Source organism: Drosophila albomicans, chromosome 2L (assembly GCF_009650485.2).
Source record: "Drosophila albomicans strain 15112-1751.03 chromosome 2L, ASM965048v2, whole genome shotgun sequence".
Classification (NCBI taxonomy): Eukaryota; Metazoa; Arthropoda; class Insecta; order Diptera; family Drosophilidae; genus Drosophila; species Drosophila albomicans.
The window spans coordinates 27,870,280-27,886,165 of record NC_047628.2 but is presented as its reverse complement, the minus strand read 5'-3'; the positions used below and the strand labels follow the sequence as shown (position 1 = coordinate 27,886,165).

At 37.5% G+C, this 15,886-nt stretch overlaps 2 protein-coding genes across 2 annotated transcripts in view; both read right to left on the bottom strand.

Annotated features, from left to right (window-relative positions):
- The window catches only part of LOC117564866 (seminal metalloprotease 1-like), a 55,524-nt gene that overhangs the window by 9,358 nt on the left and 30,280 nt on the right, over positions 1–15,886 (bottom strand). The window contains exon 2 of the mRNA XM_034243814.2: positions 7,237–7,255. The gene's annotated coding sequence lies outside the window, so the exon portion shown is untranslated. The remainder of the gene's footprint in view (positions 1–7,236; positions 7,256–15,886) is intronic.
- LOC117565009 (odorant receptor 35a) lies at positions 9,403–10,941 on the bottom strand. The gene is made up of 4 exons (XM_034243953.2): positions 10,066–10,941; positions 9,913–10,008; positions 9,599–9,781; positions 9,403–9,515 (listed from the first exon to the last, which is right to left on the bottom strand). The coding sequence occupies exons 1-4, from the start codon at positions 10,939–10,941 to the stop codon at positions 9,453–9,455; spliced, it is 1,218 nt and encodes a 405-aa protein (XP_034099844.1). The 3' UTR covers positions 9,403–9,452.

Here is a 15,886-nt window from a genome sequence, read left to right as displayed (position 1 = left end):
AGAATGAGAAACCAACTATAGTTCCACTCAAGAGAGGCGTCAAAATAGGTCAACGTATCGGTCTTAGTGCCAAAGATGTGCAGAAGCTGAGAATAATGTATTGTTGATTAAATTATTGCACAATTTTGTTGTTTATTATCATTGCTTTTATTTACTTAATCTCTTCAGTTTTCATTATCTCACTTAAGTATATATATTGAGTATTATAAATAAATACTAAGCGTTCTACTTCTCCTCAAAGCTCTGATTACTTTCTTCGATAATTAATTGCGCCGATGGTGCGTAAAACGAGTTGTTCATATTGAGAAACTAACCTCGCCTATTTACTGGAATTTTGGTTCTTCATTTCTTTCTCACTACGAAAATGCAGAGAACTATGAGCAATGTTATCACTGATGCCACACAGATCGCAAGCTCAATCATCCAATGCTTAAGGAAGTCCATGACACCTTGAAGTCCATCCACATGCTCGGTGCACTCATCGACTTTGCCAATATATTCCTCAACGTATTCACAGGTATTGGGTGCCACACATCTGCGATGCTCGCCACATTCTGTTTCACAAACAGGCAGGCAAGCAGCGTCAGTCTGATTATCGGCTTGAGCGTAACCTTCGTTGCAACTACACTTTCCCGGTTCCTCGCAGAATCCATTGGGGCAGCCACTGCTGCAAATGGGGGCACAATGATGATCCGTCTTCGTCGCTCCGTAGCCGTCTTCGCACTGGCAAGTGTTTGGTGCAATGCACTCCCCCTTGCCACAGCCTCCGTCACAGTCTGGCACACATCTAATTGAAGAAGATAACTTAAAGTTGCGCTGTTTCTTTTGCACCACATTTCAACGTACCTCTGAGATGCATCACGATCCTTATTAGTATATCCAACATTACAGCTGCAACTATTGGGACTGGTGCAGTCTCCATTGCCACAATCGCCTTTACATATTGGCACACATTTGAAACCAACTCTGTCGTTCGTGATTTCTTGTTTATAACCAGGACAACATATTTTAAAGTTCTACAAAAAAAAGCGTGTAATTTTTACATCTCTTTGATATACATTATAACTTACTATAGTTTGTAAGACTCCATTTATTATTCTTCTTTCTCGTTTTACACATAAGTCAGCAAATATTCCACTAGGCAACAATGCAAAGAATATATAATATCGGAGCAGCATTATAAAGCTGTTATTCGACCGCACTACGAAGCACAACTAAAAACAGCGCACCACGAACTTTTAGATCGAAACAGCTTCTCAATATAATATTGTATAATAATTTTTCACGCTCAGCATATTTAATGTTTGCAATTGAGAAATAAGCAGTTAAGCTGATAACCTTAAAAGTAAAAGTTACACTGAATTGCTCGATTAGTAATACTAAACTAAACTCTATCTTCATCTATCCCTTTCTATTTCTCTCTGTGCCTCTCCCGCTCTGGATTCTTCATTAATCAGCCAGTTGTTGAACACATCAGAAAATTGTTAAGGTCACTTCGAGTGACTACAAAAAATCTTCTTATCTCATAAAATAAAGAACAAAATTTCATATTATTTGAAAGCCAAGTACTCGCTTTACAACTACTGTATAAACAAATGTTTTAGGTTCAGTACGTAAATTTATACATTCCATTATTTAAAAGTTGCCATGCTCACATAAATAACATATATAAATTGAATTCTGTTGATATGTCAATATGTCTCTTCCATCTGTTCACTTATAAAATCTTGAATCAACATTTGTTTGACGTAAAAATTGATCCAAAAAGATTTATTCTTAAGTCAAGATTTGCAATCTACTTCTTAATCTAGAATAAAACATTCTTGAAACATGATTTTAATCCTAATATATTAGTCTTTAAAGGCAAATTCAAGTTTTTCAACCAATAAAATCTTATTTCAAGAATTTGTTTTCAGATCGAATAGATCCAATATTTTAAGATCTGCAACTATTTAAACTGAAGATATGATTCACCTTCGTTCACTAAAATGTTTTATTATTATCGATATTTTCGTTCATCTATGAAAACAGCTTGAGATTGATTCTGTTCAATAACAGCCATAATTTTCAACTGATTGTCGTAGCTTATAGTAAAAGCTAAGACTTGAGAAAAATGTTGAAGATTGCTAGATTAAGTTGGACTTAAAGAATCAAGTGAATCGTTGGCACCAATTGCAAACTGCAATCTGCGGTTGGAATGAAGCTTTTGTGATAATATGGTTTTAAAATAAACACAACATTTGCAATTCCAAAGGGACCCGGAATTAACTGTCTCTCTTGCACATCGCTATATCGCTATCCCCTTCACACACCCTCTGACTGTTAATCCGTAAAACAAAAAGCAACGCTCGGAACGCGTCGGAAAAGGAAGTGTTTGCATTTGCCTTTGCCTGGCACTAAAAATTGAATATTTAGTGGTCGTAATTAAAAATTAGCGCACCGGCAACAACCATAACAACGACAACAACAACAACAACAACAAGAATAACAAGAAAAGCAACAACAAAGTCAGTTCTGCAACAAAAGGAGCTAACCATGGCCATGGCCATAATCCCAGTTGGCTTTCCCTCTCTATCTCTCTCTCTCTCTCTCTCTGTCTGTCGTAGGGTGTTGCATGCATACGACTACATTTTGGCTTTTTAATAGCAACCACCTGCACCACACACACACACACTTGCAAACCACACAAACACACACATACACAGACACACATAGAGAACAAGAACGAGCAAACGGAAGTCGTAAACATTTAATTTATGCAGACAATGCTTTTGCGTTTTTAACTACACCTGAAGATGGCCAACAGGATGGCCAACAGGATAACTGTGAGCTCTAAACTAATACATGTGCAAACGCGCAACATGACTATCTTCTAAGCCCTTAAAACTAACTTGCTGTAGTCGCTGCACTTCCAACATTAACTATAATGAAAATTTAACTGCTTATTCTAAAACAAAAGCAGAGCGTAAAATTCAGTTTATTCCAGACTGCGTTTAAATTGAGAAGAGTAAAGCCAATATTTGTTATATATTTATAAATATAATATGCTAAGCGCATATGTAATGGCAAGACTTAAAATAAATAAAAGATAAGTTACTTTTTTCATTAAAAAAGTGAAAGATAAGTTGGAGAATTTAATTTGAAATGGCACACATTTGGAAATCATGAGATATTAAAAAACTACTCCCACAAATTCGCCTGTCTTTTATTTCTTTAAATAAGTTTTAAGACAATAAAGCCGTTTTAAATTAAAATTGTAGTCTCCCAGCTCTTACCGTTTAACTACATAGATACTATTAAAGATATTTTGCAAAACCCAGCCTTATTGCACTATCAAGCTACGAACACTATTTTGTGTGAAAATTGCTGCCTCTCAGCTCTTAAAGGTTGTATTTGTCAGTAGCCATCAAAGCTAGGTTTTCAACAGTTAGAATTTGCAATTTTTTAAAATTGCACGATCAAATAATTGAAAAATTTAAATCTCCCATCTCTCTTTGCATGAACTTTTCTTAATTCCGTGGTTTTACATTTTTAGAATTAGGAAGAATTTTAAGATTGCACTATCAAACTATTGCAACTACTTTGTGTTCAAATTGAAGACACCCAGCTCATACTATTGGAATTTATCAGAATTTTCTAATGTTTGGTTTTAAATAATCAAAATTGAAAAGAAATTGGAATAGTCCAACCTGATAACATGCTCAACATATGAAAACTATCTTGTTTAAAATTGTAGCTTCCTCTTAGCTTTTACCGTTTGCCCTTTGCGTGGATTGTACCGTAAATCTAGACAAATTCAAGCCGTTGTGTTAAGCAAATTCGAATATGGAATTTAAAATTCAAGTTTGCATTCTTTCAAGAGACTGCCAAGCGAGTGGGAGAGAGGAAGGACAGCGTCTAAGGAATTTGTGTTTTTTAATATACGAGTATATTGTTGGAATAATATAAAGCGAATTTAATGGGTTAAGGCGGCCACTAGAACGCCTGGCCATCAACTTTTTGCCAAGAGCTGTAAAAAAGTCAGCGCGTTGGCCAAGTCTCTCTGTGTCTATGTGTGTGTGTGTGTGTTGGTTCAAGACTCGTCTTGACTTGGCTAGAGACTCAAAGCAACTCGACAGCGATGCGTTCGTTGCCTGCTGCGCTGCTTATGATCGTTCTAATTTTATGACATTCTATTTTCATGCATAGGCAAAGAACTGGGTGTGTGTGTGTGTGTGTGTGTGTGTGTGTGTGTGTGAGTGCAGGCATCGCCATTTCATAGTCAGACATGAATGCTGCGCTTTGTTGCTCTGCTACGCCTTTGTTTGTATTGCCCTCAGGGGTAAAGTTTTTAGGATAATAACTTCCTGCGACTTTATGAGCCAAGCAAAAGCCAAAACCCAACAGCACAAGCTCGAACAGCAGCAGAAGCAGAAGCAGCAACAACAACAATCACAACGTCAGCAGCTAAAGGGAAATGAGAATACTTAAGTCAGAGAGCAGCGCATATGAACAAAATATCTTAAGACCACACTTCAAGCACTCAGCAACCGCAAGCGACAATGACATTAGCTTAGTGCACTTAGCTGCCACTACTTGTAAATTTGCATAAATCAGTTAACCTGATTAGAATAATTCAAGTTTTTATCAATTTGAATAATTAGAAGAAGCCTATCTTTGAAAGTCAGTAGCAAACCAATGTATAAATTTTATACATTTTTAATAACTTTAAAGATCTCAATTAATCCTAAGCTTATTTTAATTTAATTTGTATTAAGTTTGAAGCCCTTTATATTTAGAAAAACATTACAATGTTATTGCTGCCTATGTATAAAATATGAATTTACCATGCTAGCTGATTAAAACTTTTCTTTTACAATAAAAAGCTTATTTCCTTATAATATATATTCAAACTGAAACTGCTTATTCATAGGAAAATATTATTATGCAAGCAGTATGTTATATATAATAGTTACCTTGATATCTGATTTTAACTTTTCTTTTTAATAAGTTATTGTTTTATGCATACAGAACAAATCAACTGAATTTCTTTACTTACTGACTTAATTCTCTGTAATCAGATTAACAAGACTCATAGATTATATAAACTGATGTTGAATTTATTTACTTATTACATTCTCAACTTATAGGAATTCACAATATTATTGTTTACTAAGAACTAGATATTTAATTTGAAGTAATCACAACTTCTTAGGTTCTTTGATACACATATTATAAGATTAAACCCTTTTATTATTGATCAGTGCTAGTTCTAGTTAAATCAATTAATAAATTCATCAAGTGAATAATTATCTTATTTGATTTCCAAATGCAAATAGAATGCACCTCGCAGCTTCTGCGTCACTTTTCAGCTAATGTCATTGTCGCACAATCAAAGGCAAATACCAAGGCATCAGCACATTGCCACTGCGAGAGCGAGATACTCGAAAATTCGCACCCAAGCAAACCACACAAACTTTTGACGTTGAGGACAACCGCAAGGACAAGAAGCAAGCGCACAGAAGGTAGAAGAAGGTGAAGGTGACAGAAGCGCCATGACTGTGGGCATAATCTCAGACATAATTACACACAACTCAGTCACACACACAGCAAACGCACACAAACAAACACAGTCTGAGTTCAAGTCTGAGTCTGAGTCTGAGTCTGACAAATGCAGTCACACATGAATGGGCTGCCAGCTCGCCTGGTTACAATTTTTCCTTTCAACCATTTTGCGATTTATTTGCTTTTTTTCTGCTCTTTTTTTTGTTGTTTTCTTTTTGCTTTCGAGTTCAAGCGAAAGTTAAATTAACAGAGCACCTTAAAGGTGACACAGACACAGCGAGAGTTGCACTCGGAGTTGAGCTAGAAGTCGGAGAGTTAGTCATTTAATGGAATTCGTTTGGCAACTTTACGCTACGAAACTATTAAAAGTGCATTTAAAATTAATTAAGCATACGACGTGTTGCCACGCGACGAGACCAGAAACCTGAAAGGTTAACTCAGCAATACCCTGTAAATTAAGGTAAGTCTTTTGTATATCTATGCAATTTAAAGAACTTATTAACCATACGACGTGTTGCCACGCGACGAGACTAGAAAAGCGAAAGCTTAACTAAGCGATACCCTATAAACTAAGATAAATCTGCTGGAATTCTTTGAAATTTAGAAAAATTTTAATACACAAATGTAAAACCTTAATTACATCTTAAAGTTTATACTTTTGTTACTCGAATTCAACTTTTCATGCCTTTAGCATAAATGAAAATGCGTAGGGTCAGCCTTTTAAACAAGTTTGAAACAAAAAAAATCACTAAAAATTATAATAATAATAATAATAAGAATGGCGAAAAGCGAAAATATAAAAGAAATTGCGTTGGCAATTAAAAGTTTTTTGGCTGCCCCGCTTCGTGGGAGGTCCTCGTTTGGCGTTTATTTGGTGCGCTTAATTTGATTTAACGCCGCTTGTACACACTCATTTTCCCTTCTCCCTCCCTCTCTCTCTCTCTTTCTGTCTCTATCTCTGTCTATATATTTCATTTCTCTTGCTCTATCTTCGCTTCGTTCCCCTTTGTGTCTGCAATCAAATCAAAATGCCAAGTTAAATGAAGCCAAAAGTTGCATTCTATGTATGTGAGTGTGCGCTTTTTTTGAAGCATAACTGTGGGCGCCACACACACACACACATACTTATGCAGACACACACAGTCGTAGAGAGAAGAGCATCTAGCATCCATTTGGCATTCAGTGGCTCAGAGGGCGCTTAATACGCGGCTTCAAAACTTTAGACACAATATCGCTAATGATAATTACAAGCTAAAACTTTTCCTACATTTGCTTGTACTTCTCCACACACACACACACACACAGCTTCCTTTCTATCTCTCTCTCTTTTTTCCTCCCACTTGGCCACACTATCCCCAACATTATGTAATGTGCGTGTGTGTATGTGTGTGTTGGTGTTTGTTTGTTTTTCAACTTCAGTTGGCAACACCAAAGCATAAATATAAAATTTTTCAGTGGTTTGCACAAAAGTTCACTACGAGTTGCGGGCGTTGCCTCAGAGAAAGAGAAAGAGAATGAGACGAGGAAGAGAAGAGCATTTTATAGTGTGCTCTAGTCAAACAGAGAAACACATAAATTTACATTTGTGTATTGCAGATAGATCTGCAGGCAAGCTTAAATACTATAGTGTATGCCTCATTTTAGTAAATTGAAATTCATTTTATAACATTGAATAAAGTATGAAACACTTACATGAAACGCAAGAAGGAATCTGCAAAGAGAAGAGTTCAAATACTTGAAATTAATATAGTTTGAAGAATTTACATATTATAAAATCTGATTTCTTATACTAGATTGAAGAATTTACATATTATAAAGTCTGTTTTCTTATACTAGATTATCATGAATACGTTAATTGTAATCAATTCCTAACTACAAATTGCAATCTCTGACGCATGAATGATAAATTGCGTATACGCAATGTATTGATATTGTTGCAGCATCGAAAATTAAATTAGTAAACTGCGGAAATACTTTGTAACTACTTGGGATTTGTTCTACGTTAAGACGAGGCTAATTAGGCAGCGGCTTTAATAACTTTTGATGATAAATGTGGCAGATTAGGCTGACAAAGCAGCTTGGTCTCTATCAGTTTATCGCAAGTCCAGTGCGAGTGCGACAAGCGTATGAATAAAATTCTAAATGACATTCATGGACTTAAGCTCTCTATTCATAAATATGTCACAGGCAACAACCGCAACAAAGCATTCGCTATGAAAAGGGGCTCAAGCTCAGGCTTCTTCGATTCAGATTTGCGACTGCATGTCGTCAACATATCATCGAGGCAAATAAAAACTCATTAGGTATCCTTTAAGCCACTGAGTTTCACTGTTCAATGTCCTTCTCTCTCATTCCCTCTTCTGTGTGTGTGTGTATGTGTGTGTGTGTGCGTTGGGCGTGCTAAGTAAGTTGAGCTGGAGCTCGAACAACGCCGCGCTAATGAAGTGCAAATTGGCTAATGGGGCGGGACGATGCGGCGTTGCGTTGCGTCTAATTATCAATGAGGGTGACGCATGTCGTGGCGTTCGAACTACATCGGCGACCCACACAGATCCACCGCAGATAAAACACAGAGCGAGAGAGAGATGGCTGCTGCTGTGTGAGCGAGACGCAAAGATTTTTATGTGAAAACTTTTGTTCATTTCATGGGCAAAACTTTAATGGATTAATTTACCAAAACGTTCGTGCTGCAGGAAATTGAAATAGAAACATGGCAAAAGTGATAACAAAAGTACATAGAATGAGAGCAAAAGAGAGAGACACAGAGAGAGAGAGAGAGAGAAAGAGAAGAGCTAGAGATTTATGACAATGCTTGTGATCAGCTGCTTTTGAGCTAGAAGAACTCAAAGTGCCAAAGGCAAAAGTTTTATTAACTTTTTCGGCAAGTTTTTTGCACTCGTTGCCTTTAGCAGAAATCATGAATATTTTATTGCTCATTTTTATCCTCAAACACACACACACACATACAGAAACACACTCACATCAAGTCTGGCGTCGACAGCAGTCGGCGATGTGTGAATTCTGCTGCCTTTTATCAATTTCATTTAATTAAAATTAATTCACCAATAATTGACTTTTAACGCACAATCATTTGCATGAGATGCCTCTGCTCCCTCAGCTGCTGCCACAGCTCAGAAACTCAATACACAATATCAATACGAAGTGGTTCGTTTCATGCCAAAAAATGCATCATTTAAAATTACAATTCATTTAATTGTGCGAATTGAATTTGCCATCGAAATCGACATCGAAACCGAAAACCGAAAACCTCAATCACACTTAGCGTATTGAGGTGAAAAATGTGAAGCCCCAAAGAGAAGCTGCGAAGCAAATGAAGTGTTTGCAGTAACACAATTGCTTTAGAAACCAAAAATTTGCGTTACGATTGAAACTCAATTGAAATAGTAAGTTTAGCTTCAGAGTTTTAGCAAACCAACCGAATATAAAAGGCTTCAACCAAATTAAAGGTAATGCGATTCTCAAGTAACCTTTCACACTCACAAACAATTACACAAATGTAGAGCCCAAGGCACAGCACGAAATTAGGTTAGAGTGGCACCCGTTACGTATACGCACTGTGCACTCAACCAGTTCTGAGTGACTCGCTCAATAATTGTGCCATTTGAATGCGATGAAGAGTTTTTAGTAGTTTCTCTATTTTACTATTTTAATTTTAAATAATTTTTTATCAATATATTGCGTATACGCAATTTATTACTTATACTTCAGATACTGCATTTGTTGTCAATAATTGATTAGAACTATAAGTTATTAGAGCGTATAATCTGTCAATTTATAGAGCAGTGACAAGTGACTTTATTAACAATGCAAGTTTTAAATATTTTGAATACAAAATAAAATTCAAAAATTATAAACACTTTAATCTCTTTAATGTTTAATTTAATTTATTAAACTTGCTTCAAACGCATTGAGCTAAGAAACGTAAAGTAGGAGAAGGCGCCCTGAAGTATCTACAACAAAGAAGAAAAAAGGGATTGTTTAGCATGTGTTTGACAGTCGAGAAGAGAAGAGAAAAGAAGCGAGAGGCAAGCACCTTAACAACTGCCTGTAAGCTGACATAAAAGTAGGAGAGACCCGTAAAATAGAAGGGTTTGTAATTGAGCTCACTCGCCAAGGTGATGACCTTCATCAAGCGCAGATTCTCACGAGAATTGGTGGAATAATACAACACTTGCTCCCACTGCGAAAGGTAGTAAATGCTGCTCTGGGAATTTGTCTAAAAGGCGAAGTAGAATAGAACTTGCATTAAAGTAATGAAATTTGAAAATCAACAAACGTTGAATAAACATTTTGGGAAATTTAGAAATTAAAAATGTAAAAAAATAAAATATTTGATGGCTCATCTACCATATAAGCAATATCCGATCCCATTTGTCCCAGCGAGAGCAGCTCCACAGTCTTGGCGCCAAACCAAATGGGATAAATGTAAGTGCCAGAAGGACTCTGCAAACATCCAAAAATTCATAACTAGAGCGCTGTTCAGTTTGTAATCACACGCACCACATAAGTCTTGAAGCCCAAAGCGCACAGCAGAATGGCGCTGAAGGCAAACATGATGAATATTTGCACAGTGAAATGCTGCTCCATTTGTGCCATGAATCGATTCAAGGCAACATTCTGGCGCATGGTTTGCACCAGAACTTGCCGCATTTGCTGCGCCATAAGCGGACGTTGTCGGGCTTCGAGAATCTTCTCTATAGCTGCATCCAAATCGCGCTTTATCACCCGAAAACGTCCATTGAGATGCGCCATCAGTTCGCAGACCAAAGCGAGCTCCCCGAACACCATTGTGACTATCTGGAGTGCCACATAGACGCTGCTCAATGTGAACGGCACAAAGATGTAGAGAGGATTCACATCGAAAGCGGGAATCATGGAGAAGAGATAATCCTTGCGTCCGTGTACTAACATCATAATAGGCGACAGAACATAACCCGAGACGGCGGCTAAGTAGAGAGCACACACAACACGATTCAAGCGAAGTTTCCTTTGGATGCCTTCATAGATAAGCGGCTCCTTCTTGGCCTCCACATAGATGGAGCTGAAGAAGTTCTGGAGAACTTTTCTCAACTCCTCGCGATGCATCAGGATGTGAACACTGCGCAATTGTCCTTCGACTAGAATGAGATAAGTCGGAACACCGGCAAGCAGAAGATCCAAATTATTTATTTGGCTAAGCAAATAGCGCAATTCGAAATCGTTGTGCAGCATAAGAGCAGCCCAAGCAAGCGCCACAAGGAAGTAATCAAAGCGTCGCCCATTCGGTGAGATTCTTTCATCCAGTGGCCAGAAGATGTGATTGAAGCGGAACAGCCACAATGGCCAGGAGAGTTTCACGCGTTGGCCATCAGCCAGTAGAGGAGTGTAACGAGCCATGTCGAGAACTATAATCGAGCAGCAAGTTCACAATTTCTTTTATAAGAAGTAGTGTAATCATTTTGTGAAGACAGTTGCTCAACTTTTTAATGAGCTTCGCCATGCATGCAATGGCTCAATTAAGTTATTATCCCCAGAAAACGGAAACTGTTGAAAGTTTAATGATAATTTCGGGCTAATTCACCCAATGTAATCGCTTGGTCCTTAAATATTTGAGTAGATTCCGAAACAACTTTTGCGTAAAGTCAACAACAATTGTAAACATTAGGTAAACGAATAACTGAATACTCAACTTTCCACTGCAATTTCAATTGGAAACTTTTCCATCAGAGCAGAGCAAAGCCACAAAACCCGAATATAGTAGCAAAGGCACAACTTGTGCCTAAACATTTACAACTTTGTTGCAAAACTAAACAGATTGCTCTAAACGAAAAGCTGACAGATATCTTGACCAAGGTCAATAACTAGATATTACATACTTAAGAGAGTAATTCAGAAAGGCAACATTTAAATAATGGAATGACCAGGAAAATAAAATAAAAAAAAGTACTCAGTATGAAAAGTAAGCTTACAAAAACAATACATTATTCACGCAGATACACAGGAAAATACCAAATATACAAATCTCGATTATCTTTACAAGTTATTCTTAAATGAGAACAGAAGAAAAGTAGATTGATCACCTACTTAAACAAATAAGAAAGCTACAGTGAAGTGTGCTCGACTGTGAGATACTCGCTACCCATCTCCAACACAACCACATTCCACTAAATATACCAAAATATACCAAAGGTTATATATATGGTATATCGATATTGCGCTGAATATACCGCAAAAAATATTGAGATATACCAAAAGCTCTAATTGATATAACACTCCTCTTTACCATTATTCTTCTTGTAAGCACCTCTTTTCTGAAGCAATCTCTTCATTTCAAAATGAAATAACTGCTTTTATTGCATTACAAGTAAGGTCATATATTATAACTATAATTCGATAGAGTAATAACTGAATATTCGGTGTAGTTATGAATATAATTATTTATATTGTGAAGCGAAGCAACCGAAGCAGCCTTCTCCTTGTGGCTGTTTGTAAACAAGAATTGAATCTGCGAAGCAAAAATAAGAAGAGAGACGCTATAAAAAGCTGCATTTATGGGCCATAAAAAGGTAATGGGTTCTTGAGTTGCCGTCTTGGTTGCAGTCGGGTTGTCCTACATAATTTATTAATTAAAATATTATTAAATTGGCAATTTCATGCACGCGCCGCACAGCAAGTGCTACATGTTGCATAACTACACACGCTCTTATTCTTGACCGTAATGTTAATCATATTTTGAGCAGGGGAGCACTAATACCGACAGCTATATTTGTTAAAGTGATTAGTAATACATTCAAAATATACTATAGAAATATTCCAGATTGTCACCCTAAGCAAAAAGCACATTTTTGGAGTTTTTTTAATAGACAAAAGTATTTCCTAAATATACAGATTGTAATTTTGAAATAAACGATTTAGTTAGTATATCTCCGAACTTCTAAAGTATATTAGAACTAACAAAAGACATTAAACTATCGTCATTATTTCTTTTCAAAGAAAAACATAATGGGTGTTTATCTTTTTGATAACCAATTTTAATTGAATCTCGCTTCTCATTCTAATAAATTGTGAAGAGGTGAATTTAATAACAATATTCTGTTGAATAATGTACTTGGAAAACAGACATTCAATTTAGTACGTTCCAAAGACTTTCTTCCAGCCCAAAAAGAATAACTATTAATGGTGAATTTAAGAAAATTGTTGTTTCTGCAAACCAAGAATACAAACAAGAATATATTTACAACACCATCCTTTCTTAACTCCTTAAAACGTTCTGCTCTGCACCCTCTAATGAATTCCCTTCCTTTCACAGCACTTTTCAACTGCATTGCAACACTTGTTCCCCCAGGAATTCAAGCGTTGTTTCAAGCGTAAAAAAGAAACTTAACTCACTTGGCTAATTCATAAAAATCAATTAATTCAAACGCGCAACTTTTGCACACAACACAGCCATTTGTTAGAGTCCCTGCAACAGTTTCTCCTCCCTTCCCCTTTTTTCCCTGCACTCTGTTGGGAGCTGCCACCCGCTGGTGGCACATTTGCGGCTTGGCTGCAGCAGATAGTGGCAACAGTTTGTGTTATGAATATTTTAAGAGGCCGTCAAGCAGCAGGAACAGCAAAAGCAACAGCAACAGTGACAAACAACACAAACAAGGGAAAAAGCAAAAGAGTAAAGCAAGTCGAAATTGTAACTACACTACACACAACACACAAACATACACACACACACACACTACACTTCACTATACCCTTTCCCTCTTGGCTAAAACTTGGCTTGCCACGTTCAGTTTTGGAGCTGTGCAGTTTGTTCGCCACATTCATCTTAATTTCCTGTCACGACAATGACAACGACGTTGCCGCTATAGTTGTTGTTGTCGTTGTTGTTGCTTTAGTTGTTGCCTTCACTCTGGCCATTGGTCAGGCCAAGTATGCGTGTGGCAACACTCTCCCCCCGTTGCCACACTATGATGCCACTTTTCTATCAGTCTGTCTGTCTGTCTGTTTGGGCGAGCAAAAACAACACATTTCACTGGCTGCTGATTTTTTGTGAGCACTTTTTAAGCCTTTTGTGGCAACTGTTTCCACGTTGCAACAAAGAGAGAGTGCGGAGGGCAAGAAGGTGGCAAGCTGTGTCTAGTCTTTGTTGTGCGCCATGTGGCAGGCATTGTGGCAGTGCGTGGCTCGAGTTCATAGCGATGCCGAATGCCATCAAACGGCAAAGGGCCAAAAGCGTTTTGTCCCGGCATAAACAACGCACAACTGCGACTGTGTGAATGGTGAATAGTGAGTGTATAAGTGTGAGTGTTTGAGTGTGTGTATCTCTGCATTCATTCCCCTTCCTCTGAGCCCCGCTTTGTCATTGCCAGCACACACACACACACACACACACACTCTGTGTATGCGATGTTATCGCGTGCCACAGGATATTGCACTCTAAGCCAGTAGATGGCGTCATGTAAAGCTGGACAACATCCGATTAAAACTTTACGATGTGCGTGTATCCCAGTCGACTCGCTCTCTTTCTGAGTGTGTGTGTGTGTTACGTGTGTGTGTGTGTGTGTGTGTGTGCTGGTCAGCAAGTGGATAAATTCTCATTTACTGCTCTTTTAAGCATGTTGTTTTTGCCATTCTCGCTCTTCTTGCTTTGCTTGCCAGCTTGTTACGAGCATGTGTAGGGTATAATACCCTAACGCATGCAAGGTACTTCAGTTATGCAATGCAGTTTGTGTGAATAAAATAAAACTGCTGACAAAAATTAGAGAGAAACTTTTTAATCAGACATTCACTCCAATGTTTCTCTCCTCTTTAATGATTTTGTCTAACCGAAAGAAGTTTAAAAGTTAAATAATACTACGAAAAGTATAACGTAAATATCTCGTTAGATTAATTAAGAGAGCATTCTATTATATTATATTCAGTACTAAATTTAGTATTAGAATTAGAATTAAGAAACTTATTTTAAATGAGTACTGAGTACAATTCAATACAATGAACAATGGATAATTCTCTATACTTTAAATAAATTATACATTCATTCATTCATAGATTCAGTATTCAATTTAGAGTTAGAAGAGAGTATATTATAAAGTAAAGAAAACTATTTCGCATAATTATTATTTAGTGCAGTATAATATTCAATGAATACTTTTCTAAACTTTAAATAAATTAATTGTTTAAGCGAGAATTCTACTAATTTAAATAAAAGATAGTATATTAAAAAACACTTTTCCCAAAGAAAACTATTTCGAATGACTCGTATTCAGTATAATTCAGTTGAGTGAATACTTCTCTATACTTTGAATAAATTATAAACTTTGAAAAACAAAAACCATCCCCTACAACTTTACATAGCGCATTGAGCCGTCGTCATTTGCATGTGGCCCTTTGATATCTTGTTTCATTTTTTTCTCGTGCTAGCACTGGCGCCCTCTGTTGGCCAGTTTCAGCATGTGTGTAAATTGTCCACTCGTTATGTGGGTGTCAGAGGCTGAGTGTGTTAGAGGGGTGAGGGGAGTGGAGAGTGGACAGTGGAAGTAGTGTAAGGGTTAGTGTTTGGGGGTAATAGCGCGGCATGTTAAACTGACCGCAAGCATTGTTTATCATTAAGTGTGTGCCTGTCCCACTGTCCCCATGTACCCATTGTGCCCACTGTCCATTCGTCTATCTGGTTGTCTCTGTGTGTGTGTCTCTGGTTTGGCCTGCAGCCTGTCCTGACTCGTTGCCACATGTGTCACATGACATATGCGCCTCTGCGCGTGCTGCAGACCCAACTCTTTCCCTCTCTCTCTTTTTACATTTATCTATCTCTCTCACACTCTCAACTACAGTCCAAACATGTGTAGCGCGGTTCTGTCGTCTTCTTGTTCTTGCTCTTCTTCATGGTCATCGTGTTGCAGCCACGTTCAGTTAATGGAGCCGTTAGTCAGTCGCTGTCCTGCTGCAGACCCAAATGAAATGAAAGGCTCAACTTTAAGCACTCGAACATTAAATAAAGGAAATAAAATAAACTGCAAAGTTTTTTTTCCGCCACTCTCCTTTCCCCCTTCCACAAAAAAACTGACGAAAAATCAACCCTCGACGAGTGCAGCGAGTGCATGCAAAACTTTTGTAATTAGGAAGCAATGTCGGTCATTAGTGCGAACGGCTTTTGTAGAGAGAGAGAGAGAGAGAAAGAGAGAGAGAGGAGACTGCACCGCTTGCAACTGCGGGTCTAAATGGCTGATGCTGCCACTGCTGCTGGGAAGATGATGCCACAAAAAGCGCCAGCAGTCAAAACAATAATGCAAATGTGCTGCTAAAACAAGTCAAAAGGCAAAAACTATTTCAAATGCCACGAACTACAAAT

Excerpts from the sequence above, each read along its gene's own strand:
- LOC117565009 (XM_034243953.2), bottom strand. The coding sequence starts at position 10,941 with ATGGCTCGTTACACTCCTCTACTGGCTGATGGCCAACGCGTGAAACTC. Across the intron at positions 9,782-9,912 it reads GATCGGATATTGCTTATATG|ACAAATTCCCAGAGCAGCAT; the intron begins GTAGATGAGCCA and ends TTCGCCTTTTAG. Across the intron at positions 9,516-9,598 it reads GCTTACAGGCAGTTGTTAAG|ATACTTCAGGGCGCCTTCTC; the intron begins GTGCTTGCCTCT and ends TCTTTGTTGTAG.